This window comes from Choloepus didactylus, chromosome 14, assembly GCF_015220235.1.
Source record: "Choloepus didactylus isolate mChoDid1 chromosome 14, mChoDid1.pri, whole genome shotgun sequence".
NCBI lineage: Eukaryota > Metazoa > Chordata > Mammalia > Pilosa > Megalonychidae > Choloepus > Choloepus didactylus.
In genome coordinates, this window is record NC_051320.1 from 71,574,605 (window position 1) to 71,590,318 (window position 15,714).

General features: G+C 36.8%; 1 protein-coding gene across 4 annotated transcripts in view; it reads right to left on the bottom strand.

Moving 5' to 3' along the window:
• Positions 1-1,729: 1,729 nt before the first annotated feature.
• TRPS1 (transcriptional repressor GATA binding 1) overlaps positions 1,730-15,714 on the bottom strand; it is a 242,470-nt gene continuing 228,485 nt past the window's right edge. For all 4 annotated transcript variants that reach the window (XM_037803323.1, XM_037803320.1, XM_037803321.1 and 1 more), the window contains 2 exons: positions 10,671-10,793; positions 1,730-7,963 (listed from right to left, as the gene is read on the bottom strand). In XM_037803323.1, the coding sequence (XP_037659251.1) occupies positions 6,902-7,963; positions 10,671-10,793 (1,185 nt within the window). In that variant the 3' untranslated portion in view covers positions 1,730-6,901. The remainder of the gene's footprint in view (positions 7,964-10,670; positions 10,794-15,714) is intronic.

Consider the following 15,714-nt stretch of genomic DNA (forward strand, 5'->3'; position numbering starts at 1 on the left):
TTGGCTCGCTGTATCAAAAAAAAAAAAAAAAGTCAGTTACTGGCATTTAAAACTTTGGAGCTTTCATATAAAATTCCCTTTGTCCAGTTTTTCTTGAAAAACTGTAAATCTGGAAACACAAGTCAGCATTCTCCCCTGGCAGTATTTGTAGAGCTGGGGAAACTCTACCTTTACAGGTGAGCACTCCACATCCTGAAGTCTCTGTCCAGGGGCCTTGCCTCTTCCTTTTATGCGACCGAGTTCTGACTCCTGCTCTACCCTGAGACTGGAGGGGCACAGAAAGGTGAGGGTGGGGTGACAGAGCTGAGTCCTTCCCCCATCCCTCTCCCCTCTAACAATGGTAAATAGCCTGTGGCTATATATTTCTCCTTTAATGGGATTCTGACAGCCCTGGCTGAGAACAGAGTGTATTCAACTTTATCTGAGAAGTGGTCCCTGACAGAAGAATCAAATTCTATATAAGGAAAAGAAATCACATTAAGTGTTATTGCTACACTCTTATCTCGAGGATGTTGCCTCCAGCTGTGAACCAAGGTTATTAGCATCATGAAAACCCCTCTGAGTGCCTGCTCTGCTGTTTTCAAAACAAGGGTGAAAGGAAAAGGGTTGGGAGGAGAAAGTAGGAAGATTTGAAAAAAAAGGATTTGTTAATTTGGGTTCAAAATATCAGGAACCAAGGTTGTGCAAGGCCGGTAGACACTAATTGGATATTTTCAAAACTAATCTTCTGAAGCAATGAATTATTTATATACTTTATGTCCTGTTCTTTTGTGTTTTTCCTTCAGGTTAAAAACACTGAGGTGAATCTTCCTAGGCCCTTTCCTATCTGGATTTCTTCTACCTCTTAACCACTTTCAAAATCATTCTTCAGGAAACCTCTAATTAATTTCATGTTAAGATCCAAGCAAATAAGGCATGTATTATAGTAAACTTTTTCTTTTTAGATGATTTATAAGGTTCTTCACATCATTCTTATGTGGATATACTGAACTAAATCAAAGATAAATTTCAAAAGTAGCTTTTTACGTATTGTAACATAAACAATACCCAATACTCAACACTCAATATTTGATACTCAATGTTTCTGAAATAAACACAGTTTTTATTGTCAATGTTCCTAAAGAACCTAGTTTTTGTCTTTTTTTACACAAAATCTATCAATAAGAGATTGATTGGTTAAAGGAAATAAAAAGCAAAACAAATTGAAAGAATCCAGGCTTCATAAATCTTAGTAATATTATTAAAAAATGGTGATTTGATTTTGCCATCTCAATTCATCAGAGTCTGACTATATGTTACAATGGTCTGCATTTCCTATTGCTACCTGGGTGAAAGTGAATCCATATAAACCATACCAAAGCCATTACGTATAACTGGTGGTAAAACTTTATTATTCAAGTTTAGATGTAACAGACATCTTTGCTGCCTGAAGATTGTTTGCATAAGAAATACACCAAGAACATGTTTGTGAGTAGAAATGAACATGCACTATGAAAACAAAATAAAATAAAACAAAAAAAATTCCATGTGTTGTAAGAACAGAACTATAATAGCCAACATTCTAATATTCAAATCAGGACTACAAATTGAATTCTTTTTCCTAGCAACATGAAATCATTCCATATGAAAGACATTTTCTGCTGGTGAATATTGCTGTAAGTTAATTTTACATTGGCATTTTGAGATGTTTCCTAGCCCCATCCCACCCCCCCACCCCCCCCACCCCCAAATAATCCATGTTGTTGTCAAATAGTCCACCCTAAGGAATTTGGCATGATTTATTGTGATATTTGCCTTGTTGGTAGCCATTAAGGAACTATGGTTTTATCAGCCTTGTAATAGTTTTGCCTCTTCATAGTCAACACTACAGGCTGTCTAGTTATTATATTTACAGCTCATCTTTCATAAAAATGACCCCAACCTTTCCTGGCCTTGGGAACTGAGAGTTTAAATAAGCCCCTTGGCCACATAATACTTGGCACTTGCATGGTGCCTTTCAACCAAGGATCTCAAAGTGCTTTACAAACAAGTACTACATTACCATCATCATTATTATTATTAATATTATTATTATTAATATATTTTAAATTTTTTTCCATTTTACAGCTGAGGAACCTGAGGCACAAAGAGAAAAAGTGATTTGCTGCAGGTCATAAAATGAAAAAACAACCAGGGGTAAAACAAGGATCCAGTTTTGGGACTTAAGGGCCTTGAAGACCATTTTCTCTGATGAGGGCTAAACACTATTTCCATGGGGAAGTTATTTTAGCTTTTCTCTGGTGTAGGGCGGAGTGAAGCTTACAGCTTTACCTTTCCTTTCAAGGTAACAGCCTGTAAGTATCCAGTTTCCATGTGTGGGTCAGTGTTGAATTTCACATTTTCTTCATTTCTGACTTGACACACTTCTGCTTTGGCATCTTCCAGAGGGCGTAACGACAGCCAATAACCGTGGATGCTTTCTGAACAGGTGGGCTGCTATGAGGAACACCTGGATCCGCTGTCTATGACACAGCCATGGAAAACCAAATGAATTGCTCTGCAAAGAAGCCATGCCCTCTGCTCTCGTTAAAATCTTCCTTTGGAAAAACAACACTGACTTTCAAAGTCCCAACACTCTTCTCATTTATAGTTGCCTACTGGTAGAATTCTACCTGAATAGTACCTACCTTCAATTAGCATATTTAGTTTCATATTCAGGTTGAATTCCAGATCCTCAGTTCTTTCCTGTGATCCAGGACACTCGGCAAGCTTTCACCTCCTTGCTCACCAAAGATTGCTTGCCTTTTTCACCATGGCCCTCAACCCAAAGACAGGTGCCGTGAGCTCATCTAAACTGCAGGCAAAAGGCTGTCATGCAGGACCAAAGCAGACCACCAGCTTCTTTGCTCCATGTTTCCACCGCTGGATGATGGAATCCCCCCTCTAGAAATGCATTAATGTTCACTAACTAGACAGGCAGGCAGTCCGGAGGTCTCAAGACAGATCATCTTGTGATGTGTTTGCAGCCACACAGCAGGAGGCTAAAAACTCTTTAATAGCAGTATTGAAACTCTTCAATTTATTCAGAAAATGCATTTCCTCAGGCATTTTAAAAATATATATATACATTTAATATTTTGGGAGCTGTATTTGCATTGGATCATAATAGATTATGTGCACATGTGCAATCATAAACATAATGTGCTACCACAGGCTTCAACAAAGAGCTGCTAAGAATAATCGTTTTCTTCTTCTCTTAAATATTATCTCAGAAAATAATCCCCATGCTTGTTTTCTAAAATCTACCTTTACTAAAACAGAACAGTTTAGAACAGAACATAACTATCTTAAAAGTTGATCTTTTTTTAAAAAGAACATCTCAATATGTCATGTAGAGAGAATTGGGGACACTCTTTCCCTTTGAACTACCAAGTTAATGTGTGAACATTTAGAGCTCCAGTCTTTTTCATATACTTAGAGTTGCAGAGTGTCTCTCAATCCACAATCTTTAGCGGTGGGCTGGCTCTTTACGATTTTTCTATCTGAAACAACGATATGAATATGTGGGTGAGAGATGATGAGAGAAAGAGTGAGAAAAAAGGAGAGTGAGAATACATGAGCTGTTTCTGGTCCAAAGTTTGATCCAAAACTTGATTCATAATACACACTGGTAATAATTATAAAAGACCAACAGTTTTTAAATGGCATATAATTTTAGCCAGCATACTGTTTTTCATCTTAAGGGAAGCTTTTTCCAAGAGGGAAAAATCCCTAAATCATCTTGAAAGTCCTCAAAAAAGGTTGCATATTTAAAATCACAACTTAAGGTAAAATAATCCAGAAATTTTAAGACAAAAAAATACCATTTTAATAATATACTATTGTGAGAGATGGAACAAAGGCTTTAACAGATCAAAAAATAAGGGGTGTTTTAGTGTTATGACAAATTTTAGTCTCTTTTTTAAGCTCAACCACATCCCCAACAAATATGTATAATAATGAAAGCAAAAAATAAAATAAAATAATAATAAAGGAGTGTGGAATAAAATCTATTATGTCAGTGCTATCCAAGAATATCCTACCAAAAGCAGACTGACCACATAAATATTCCAGAATAGTATTATGAATTTTCCAGTGCTACTCATTGCTATGATATCTGCCTGGGGATGGGGGAAAATAGGATGAAAAAAAAAAAAAAAAAAAGGCATGCGTGCCAAAAATGAACCACCTTTTTGCATCTGACGCACTGGAGAAACTGTTTAAGGAGTAATTTTGCCAAGAAGTAATACCTGCAATGCTGCCCAAGCTAACCAAACTCCTGGTGTTTTGCCCATTTGAGCAGTACAAATATTGCTTGAGGATTTTAACAGTGCACTTTGTTTTTATTCTTTTTACTCAAAAAACTTAAATATTGTTTTGTTGTTTGGGAAATCTTTTTAGACATTTAATTGCCACCTCTCAAGTCTGCCTGGTTGTTTTGAGATGCATACATCAAAATTCCTAAGAAAGATAAATTACGATGCATAATTTAAATATCAAAGCTCCTCATGCCACCTCTATATTTCAGTTTATGTGAATAGAAGAAATTTGCAACACATGAGATCAGAATAGGGCCCGTTAACAACAAAACTGAAGCAAGGACTTAGTCCTGATTTCTTTCTTTCTTTCTTTCTCTTTCTCTCTCTCTCTCTTTTTTTTTCTTTTTTTCTTTTTTTTAAATGAAAACGAAAATGCAAGGATGGAAATGACAACACAACATCAGAAACACATTTTTAACTTCATTCACTGCAACAGTCATGAATTGGTTGAACTCTACCTGCCATCCAACCAAGAAAAGAAGACCTGGCACTGTGAAGAAGAAACAAAACCCAAACAAAACGAAACAATACAAAGCTACTACTTATTAATGTAAAAATGGAGTGCAAATGCGACTACAGAATGCAATAAAAACATCCGTGCTGCAGATTCCAGCAGCACTTATCAAAATAATTTCTGAAATGTTTCATCTGAAACATAGACAAAGCAATAAAAAGAGGATATATGTTTACCAATTTAAGCATAACAATGTGTTAAGAGCTTAAAAATTAAAAAAAAAAAAAATGGAATGAATAGTGCTACCCTTTTTTTCCTAAGTAGGCATAAAAATATTTTCATTTCCTTCTTGTTTTCCATACCATTATATCAAGAACTTTCGTTTGTTTCATGTTACTGTTTACAACTTTAATGCACACACACACACACAAAAAGATACCTACTGCAATAGAAATAGTTGCTTCATTACCTTGTTTGCTACATTTGCAAATGTAAACAGCTAGGCAGAGCCAGAACTGACTCTAATGCATGATGGAATATCTTTGTTGCATACGTACACTGTAGAAAATAATTATTCAATATGTCAGGCACCATTATTTGAAATGTAATACATTAATATTTACTAGAAAAATAAGTTTTTTTTTTTTCCTATTTGTTCTCCCAACTTCTTTAATGAAATAAGTTAATCTGACAGTGCATCCAGTAGCTTGTAATATCTTCTACATCTCCGTGGCAAAAAATAAACTACTGGTTGGGACGATATAATGCAAATTATTAAAGTCAGTCCTTGTACATACATCCTTGTAGCAAGCATTGAGGCTCGACTAACAGCACCTTTAACCAATTATTTAATGTTCAGTTATTTAGCCCTATTTCCCTGAGCAGTTATGCTGAGGAGCTTTCCCTTCATGGATAGTTTTACAAAGCCTTAAGTATTAAAAGTACTATGAAGACATATTTCTAAGAATCCTATTTAATGCTACCTAACTAAACTGGTATAAATCTACTGAAGGAATTGATTGGTACATATACCAACTGTCAGTCTGTGGTAACGTAACCTTAGAGTCTACCTGACCACAAAGTTTGGAAATTATATTTAACCAAAAGAAAATAAATAAATACAGCAGGTTACCTTGTGGAGAAATACCTTTTGTTCTAAACAAAGTAAGTCCGTGGTCTGACTTTTATAGCCGTCTAATCTTTTGATGAACTGAGGGGATTTTTTCAGTTACAACATGCCAAGTGAGATTAGTGACCAAGAGGAGGCTTAAAAACCAAATCCAAACCGGTTCATCACATACGAGAAAGAAATATTATCTGGCTAAAATAAAATTTCTACATAAGCACGGAGGACATTGGTTTTTTTTTAAAATGCATATATATTTGGACAAGATGAACAAAAGGACTACTGAGTGTTTGAACATCTAAAGGACAAAAATATCAGAGAGGTTGTGCATGGGTATGTACAGGCAGGGCTGTCTAAAAACCTTGTGCCATCGTCTGCTGCTGCTTTTCTGGCTGCTCTCCCACCAAGCCTAACCACAGCTTGCATTTCTAGGTCTCGATCAGAAGCACGGTGAAGGAGAGAGGACTGATTTGAGAGGGCACCATTTTCCTTTCACTTCCTTTCATCTGCCTAGGATTTTATGACACTTCTAAATTTCAGCAATGACTTATGGGTTTGGGAACAAATGAGCCAATGGGCCAGCCCACGACTGCTTCAGTATCACAACATGCAAATGCTTTTAAATTCTGGACATTTTTTTTTTAATCTCTTTCTTTCCAAACATAATGATGATAGTCTGGTGATACTTCTTATGAATCCTTTCCCCAGTACGCATTAGCCAAGATGTATTTGGCTTACTAGGTTCTAAAAAAAAAATGATTGTTTACCATCTCCCATTCTTTCTCACTGACCATTTGTCTCAGGTTTTTAAAATCTTGGTAACCTAGTCATCAAAAGAAAGAATAGTAAAAGAAGGGAATTTCATGTTGGATAAGGCAGGCTCTATGAAGTATTTTTTTTAATAGGTCTTCATAAGACATTACAAGCTATTGAATTCCCATCAAGAAAACCTATTTCTATGTAATTGTGCTAAGTGCTAAGGTTTTACTCTTTAGGTTTTCCATTTTTTTCCGCTTGTGCATTGTTCCTATGTAGGCCCCTCTGGATATGAGTTGTGAAGTCATATTTGTCCGTGCAAAGATGCTGGCATATGCTGCACTGGAAAGGTCCGCTGTCACCATGGCAACTCATATGCAAAGCATACATCACTTCATCCATAAAGACAATGCCACAGTGAGCACATTTTGTTGAAAGTTCATCTTGAGTACTCCTATCAACTTTCTCTGTTTTTACTACATTCAAGGGACCTTCATTTTTTACACTTGACGGTGCCTTCGTTTTCTCCTTGGAGGCACCGTTTGCAGTTGGCCCGGGTCTGGAATGCTTGATCGCCAAATCTAGAGGAATGTCATTGTCTGATCCAACAGCTGAAAAATGAGGAGGCAGATTGAAGGTGGGATAAGGCACATAGTTTTGGCAAGGATTTGGTAGGCCAGGCACATGACTCAAGTAGTGCGGATTCCCAGGAACAGAGAGCTTATATTTACTCCAGAACCGCAGCCAATCAGCTTCACTCTGGAAGTCATTATGTACAAAGGGAAGTCCAAAAAGTGGGTACTGGTACTTTTCAATAGGGCTGCCTGGTGGTGAGTAATTTGGGTGTTTTGCAGGTCTCATGTACTTTTCTATTGGACTGCCTCTCTCAGAACTTCCTTTCCCTTCAGAGACAGATGAACTATTTCCTGGGTCTCCAGTACTTTCCTGAGGACTTTTTATATGAATGTGCAAAGGTTGCATCCTTTTGTGAATATCCAGAGTTTGGCTGACCAGGACTGGCTGCTGAGCAGAATGGCTTTTAGTCAATGAACCCTGGGCTTCATATTTACTCAGGCTCGGGAGCGGAATTTCTCTCTGGTGACCTTCAGTTAAATGATCCTCTGACCTCCTCTCTAACGGGCTTCCATTGACCTGCTCCTCACTGCTTCCCCTCTGCTGTTTGTTGAGCTGCTCAGCCTGCAGTGCCTCTGGGTTAAGGCGCTTTCTTGTTCTTCTCCTAATAATCTGCTCCCCGTTGTTTTGTTTAATGATGTTTAAAGGCCTGGGAGTCTGCAGAGAATACACAAGCAATACATAAAAGAAAAACATTAAAAAAATACATTAAAATGCATTCAAATTTTTCCTCTCCAATATAAACCATGCTTAAATTCAAAGTGAGGACAGGCCTTATGTTATAGATTTACCAAAGCTCTCCTTTTGGCCTAAGCAGGATAAGGGGACATAACAAAGGCGTACGATTTTAGCCGAGTTAAATCACATCCATCTTTGCAGGGAGGACTGAAGCATTCGTTGGTTTGAAAACAGTTTTTCCAGACTAAATAGATTTGGGGATTGCACCAATTAGGTAATAAAAGTGTGTAGGATAGTTACATGAAGAAAAGCTATTTTTCTGAAATATTTCTCAGCTGTTGAGTCGCATACAGGGTGTTAACTTGATAACACAGGATGTATGCATTGACAGCAGTAATCCTATGCATGCTTCTAAATAATTTCAAATGTGAATATAAAAATATTAAAGACCAGAGCATAAATAAACAAAGGAAAACTGACAGAGTTGTGAAGAAAGACACTAGGTATTCAAAGCTATTTAGGTGGGAGATTCTTTTCACCTCTCAGTTGTAACCTTCTATAACAATATTTTATATTCAATATGGAAGATTTTACTTGCCAATAAGTGAAGCATTTGTTTTCTGTTGAAAATCTAAATTCATTTGTGGTTTTGATTCAAATATCCAATCTGTCAGTCTACTCTGCAGACACTGAATGTTGGCTCTCGCTCCTTTTAAGCATTTTACTCAGTTTAAGCATTATATGGTTGGTATTTATGTACATGTTCAACAGGTGTTTAAATGACTAAAATCCATGGATAAGTCTATAATAAAAACTTTACTTGCTGCAAGAGCTCAAGTTTGATTTATAAAATGAAAGGAATAAGTTTAAAACTAATGCATTTTTACAGATTAACAATTTAGAAGGAGAATCTTTAAATGGGTTAAGATCTGTGTCTTCCAAAAAATTACTGAAATTAGGAAATAATTTCTAAATAAACAGATGAATACAGATAATATATAATTTGTGAAGTATTCCTGGAAAGAAGGCAATGTAAAGCAAGAGGGTACCTCATGTATTAAACATAATATGAATACAAGTTGTTTTTGGAATGTTTCCATTGTCACAAAAGGATTTTGAAGGAAACAAAGATAGTATACTTGTTATTAGGAATTCAATTACTGGTTTCAGAAAGAAAGTGACACATCTCTCAGATATACCGTGTACATTTATTTTGTTCAGAATGTTCAGATTCATAAAGAGTTCATATTCATATAAAAATATGCAGTAGTTAATCTCCATGTTATGGAGAAACCTGACATTTGCATTAATACCTCTTTTAAACTTCCATAACTTTTGTGGCAGTCTTTGACATGAGATGTGAGCATAACCTTTATGTATTTCAATTTATAATTTAAATAAAAACTCAAAACTGAAAACATCTTGTTCCTGGAGGGATGAATATCAAAATAATTTTACAGAAGTTTTGTTTATATCATAGTAGTTAAATTATCATAACCTGGCAGAGCAGAAGTTTAATTAATTCTTGGCCTATGATTGGCCAGAGTTCAATTAAAGTCATTAATGTCAGTACTCATTAAATGGAAGCTTACTGCTGTGCTTTATGGTGAAAATTAAAAGAAAAGTAAGGTGGCGGTGGGGATGAATCTTTCTACTAGCCACATGCTAATAACTAAGGTTTTTACAGCTTACCACCAATTAGGACTGTTGGCAGCATGCATTTTTTAAAGAGTGCCTCCAAATGCCCATTTTTGAGGACTTTTTGCCTAAAACTGTATTCCCTAGTCACTGACTTGTGCTAAGAGTTATGGTAACATGCCAAATGAAATGAAAAAGACAGAGGGAAATAGATTTCTGTTTACTCAATGGGGTTTTCCTATTTTAAAGTCAGCTCTTGTCATCAGATAAATTTTCTAAACTAAAAAAAAATATCCTTCAGGAAGTCATATGCATATTCAGATGGGGGGTTTGTGAGTTTAAATTCTAACTAAAATTTGGGAAAAAATAATTTGAAGTACCTCAGTGAGCCCTTAAGAAAGGAGCCAGCCAGAGATCTTAAACACCCCTGCACCCAACTCAATCTGATGTGTGCTATTTGGGACTCCAGATACACACAAATCATCACCGGAAGCATCACAGGGCTTTGCACGACATTCTCCGATCACAGTTCAGCACCTCACTTTGAACGTGCTGACCTCCACCCCCCACCAAGCCAGCCAAGATGGCACTTGCGACTCTGAAAGTAAACTGGAAAATAAGAATTCCTGCCCAGTCCTCTATTTTATAGTGAACATGGACGAGTACTCCTTTAAAAACACACACACATGCAAGAACAAAAAAAAAACTTTGGGGGTATTTTTGAAACTTTAAAAGTTTCTTCTTTCTATCTAAACTAATTTCACCTAATTCTGATAACCATTAGGCTATGTTATGTGAAGTTCCCAGAAATCAATCGCTTTCCTCTTTTATATCAAAGAAGCATAATGCACTGCTAATGATCTCAAAGGCATCTCTCTTTAACAATGCAAGCCCACTGCACCATAATCAAATGTGCACTCAAAGTGACTGTATTAAACAATCCTGTGGGGGCAGGCATGGCATTCCAAGGAATGGTACTTGTCACAAAACAGACCAGGCCAGTGCTGCTTTATAAAGCATTTCCTGGAACAAACTAACAAGCTCTTACCGAGTGAAGCTTCTGGTAGAGGCCACACGCGTTGCATACATATCCACCATTTGCATTCTTTCGCCAGAGAGAGGTCTTTGTGGTCAGGCAATTGGCACAAAAAACACCCGAGCCTCTACGCCTCTGAAACGGGAAAAAAAAAAACCAAGGTCAGAGGCGAGTCACATGATCTGTGGAGTTAGACCAAATCATCCCAGGAGTTTTGTCTTTGGACTAGCAACAATGACAGTATAAAACCACGCTGCCCATAATGAGGTCAGGTTCAATTGTGTTTAATAGGCACCGCTGATTTTCATTATAATTAACCCTACAGTGATGGATGAGGTGTGTGGAACACCAAAGGCTTTCACAGAAACAGCTTTAACTTTTTGAACTTTGGATTTTGTGCCTTTAATGATGGCTCCCCTAAATGCTGAGCCCTGAGATACACCTTTTAAAAGCGTCAAAACAAAAGTTGAAAGAAAGAGCATGGCAGTATGTTCCATAGTCTTTGGAAAAGGAGGAGCACATGCTACCTGAGCTTAAAATACAGTTGGGCTTGGAACAAATATTTGCTTCCAAGTAAGTGTGAAGAGACTGTACAACACTCAACTCTGTTCTCTTATTAACAACAGTGAAATCTGAAAAGGAACACCTTCTATATCCCAAAGCTGACCAGCAGAAATTCAGCCAACGAGAAGTACAGTATGAGAACCCTTACAAGATGCCGGCTTGAGCTAGACAATTTATTTTATTTGACTCAGACTTGAAAATCTCAAGCATTTCCAAATACAAATTGATTTTAGTAGCCTGAATTCTGTAATCACCAGATTCAAAAATAACCTAAGAATACTTCAGAGTAGATTAATTAGTATCACTTGTTCCATTCTTGCTATCAAGTAATGATTTCATTAAACTTCTCATTTAAACAAAAGTCAGGCTGCGTCTGTAGGCACAAATACTAACAGGCAGGAAATGGAATTCTCTTGCTGCAAAAAAGACAGCCTGAATTGCAACTCAGCTCTCCTTTCTCTAAGAAGCAAAGCCTTTAATGATAAAATATGCATGTTAGATAAGGAGTGGAAGAAGTCTTGCTGGAACCCAATTTTATTATAAATTTACAGTTACAAACACTGTAAGTCAAAATTTCAAGGATTTATGAAATTTAAGCAATTTATTTAACTTGAGTCCATACTGTAGAAGAGTGGTATCCTTGCCAAGAAAATACAATGGTTATAATTGTACTCTGATACATTTCAAATGGAAAGCTTTCTGCAGACATAATTTTGGCTTCAAGACTGGAACACTTTCTTGGCATTGAAAGGGCATTTGATTCATCGGGTGTTTCACAATGTATCACTAAAAAGACCTGGTGAGCAGCCAGTTCCCTATAGGGTAATTTTTCCATCCAGATGCAAGTGCTATCAGAGGCCCTCGTCAGCTAAACTAATTATGATCTTGCAATTGCTGATGCCTGTTCACTCTTAACATTCGACATCCTCCATTAATCATCAATACAAGGAAAATGAATGAAACGTAAAGAAATGAGGGCTGGTAAGCTGCATAGCTATAAAAATCTGAAATGAGAGCAATAATTTAACAAGATTGGAGGAATGTTTTTAGTGAGCACAAAGTCAGGCTAACAATTGCCCTTTTAAACCAAGAACATGATTTCATTAGTGTAGCAGGTTGTGCTACTTTAGGTGATATAATAAAAACTAGATTTTCACAAACATAATCTCTGGCTCCCCATTTTCCCTTCCCCCAAGTCAGAACCAGGAATATATCACGTTACTAAATCTCAGTCAGAGCAACACCAAATGGTGGGTGTCAGTTCACAAGTTCCAGTTGGGACCTACTGTAAAAGCAATAGTATGCTGCTTCCCCCAAATCAATGAACTATTAAGGACTGTGTTTATCAAACATTCTGGGGCTCCCTGTATACAAAGTAAATTGGGGAGTCTGGTTAGGCTGTAATTGTGAAACTTCCCTGGGGCTGTGCAAGTCTTTTTCCTAGATCTAAATAACACGTTTGGCAAATAAGCACCAACTTGATCCACATACAGGCAATGTGGATGTCCAGTTGGAAACTAACCCACATATATGGCTGAGGCTCAAATTTGAATGTGTAACCATTCACTCCAGCTTGCTTTTCTTTCCTTGTGCGCTGGGTACTTGACAGAGCATGCCAAAGTGGGTGGAATCCTGATTTCAGCGAACATTTAAACCCTTGCACAATTTTGTGCTCAATTCTCTTGCAAAGAAAATGCCCTTCATTAGTTAGAGCTAAAGACAAGAAATTATAGCACTGTTTCCACAGGCGTATCTTAAGCAGCACTTATGCTACAATAAAGATTGATATATTTTAGGTAAATCATATCTTATTTTAAATACTTTAGGTATACTTTGAATTCACTTACCTCATGAGCGTCAGTATAGTGTGGAGATTAATAATCAGATTTAAGAGTCAGACTACTTGTATTCAAAACTCATCTCTGCCGTTAGCTAACTGCAACTCTGGGCAAGTTACTTAATCTCTCAATGCTTAAATTTTCCCATCTTTAAAGTGTGAGTTGCTGTATTATGCAGGTTAATGAAAGCAATTAGAGCAGTGCCACGGACTTAGTAAGTGCTCAGTAAGTTAGCTATTTGTCAAGGTGATTCTACTGCAATTTCTTGTGTAAGAGAAAATATTTTGTTAACTTTGTTTTTTAAGTACATTCTCCCTTAATCTAGCTATTGAACGTTTTATATATGCTTAAAAATATAGTTGATATTATCAAATGTATTTCTTTTGTACCAGTCTTATCAAATATGAGAATGGAAAGTTGAGTCAGAGTGAAATATCTAGGTGTTCACACCTAGAATTCAATAGGACTATGCTTATGTGGGGGTGGAGAGTGGGAGGTAGGTGAGAAATATTTCACACAGAGTTACCTTCCAACTAAAAAAATTTTGCACTTTGGTAAGCATTGCAGAATTCCCAGATGCAGCAGAGAAGATGGAGGATTTGACAATTTCCCTAGGTGTGTGACTGCAGAACCATATATAACCATGCCAGAGCTCTCGAAACCACAACCAAGATGAGAAGTCTGACCTGGTCATGCTGTGTACAAAGTAACCTGGCTGGATGTAGTAAGGCATTTCGTTGGAGTTGTCAACATCCTTAGTCAATCAAGTGCAGGGAAGCAGTCTGTTGCCAAAGGAAGGCAGAGTAGAAGCTTCCTCTCCCACACTTCTTAAAAACAAGGTTGTGCTTATTAAAGAAAAAGAAAAGCACTGAAGACCTTATTTCATTCACACTTTATCATGCATGACAGAGTTTTTTTTTTTTTTTTTTCAATTCAGTTTTATTGAAATATATTCACATACCATACAACCATCCATGGTATACAATCAACTGTTCCCAGTACAATCATATGGTTACACATTCATCACCACAATCTATTTCTGAACATCTTCCTTACATCAGAAAGAATCAGAATCAGAATAAAAAATAAAAGTAAAAAATGAACACCCAAACCATCCCCCACATCCCACCCTATTTATCATTTAGTTTTTGTCCCCATTTTTCTACTCATCCATCCATACACTAGACAAAGGGAGTGTGATCCACAAGCTTTTCACAATCACACTGGCATGACAGAGTTTTAAAATGTTTTGTCATTCTCCTTTATACTATATTTGTAAGGACAGAAATCACATTTCTGAAAATTCATCAAATATTCTAAGTTATTAGCATGCAGGAAAGTGGTCTGTCTTGTATGGCTAAACATAAATAAAGTTCAAAATAAACCTGCGGGCTATTATTTTTATCATTAGTATTCACCCATATTTTTGGGAAAAAAGTGCTTTTTAAAAAAATCCCTTTTAAATAGCTTCCATTCAGGTAGACAAATTTATCTCAAGTTTGGCAGAGATGGCTGATCATGTTGTGGAAAACAAAATCAAGAAAATTAATTTTCCAATCCTACATGACACACTTATTTTTGAGAGACAGCTGATGCCTGGTACTTGTTAGGTTTTGAAGGTACAAGGTCGGGTAGAACAAAGCTCCAACTCTCCTTTATATACACCAGTATGGTCATATATTGCTGATGGTTCTATATCTGCATGTGTAAGTTTAAATAAGATTGTTTCCCCTTTTTCTGCAAGCTGTTTTTGAGAGATAATAGTTTGTACTTCCATAGCCTTGTGCAAGGAGAGGGAAGAATTCTGAGTCACATGCAAAATGGCATTGCTGGGAGAGGAAACGACAGGAATAAGGAGTAAGTGGAGAACACCATGCCGTACCTGAGGGGCCATTTAGCACCAATTCTTACTCTCCTCTCAGACAGGAAAGCTGCACTCATGATGCCTAAAGCCACTACACAGTCATAGCCTTCTCTGCCCCTGAACTCTAAGAAGCCCACTTTCCACTTCTTAAGAGTTGAAAAGAGGCCAATGGCAAAGGAATGTTGGCCAAAACCTCAACTCTTCATGACAATCACTTCAATTGAAAATTTCTACAGGAAAAAAATCTAGAGCCAACAATTCAAGGAGATTACTCAATTTTTAATAGTTTGACTACTAATTTATAGGTTGCATTCTTGCTGCCTCCATGCTATTTCTTTTAGTGGGTAATTTCCTGTGTGAAAAGGAAAGGACGATGATAGGAACAGTTAATTGTAAAGAGTTTTGAGGTGAAGTCTGCGATTGACATAGCAAGTGCTTTCAGGGCTAATTAATGAGAATTTTTCTGATCACTTGTTTCCTTACCAGCTTTCAAATGTACCATAATCACAACACGGATTTGTACAACAGTAATAAAGGTGATGAATTTGGACATTCCACACCAGGATTTGAAATAGAAAACGATGCACTCATCTTTGACTATACGTCTATTTTAAAACCAACAGTTTTTTCCCTTTCTTCTGATTTGGAGTACCCCAAGCAGCATAATGACTATATAACTATCATAAAAAAATTTTTTTGTCTTTAGGTTCACAGCTAACAATTGGATGAATGCCACTATACATACATTTTTCTCAAAGCTTCCCACTCAAGCTTTGCTTTGGGGGGGCTT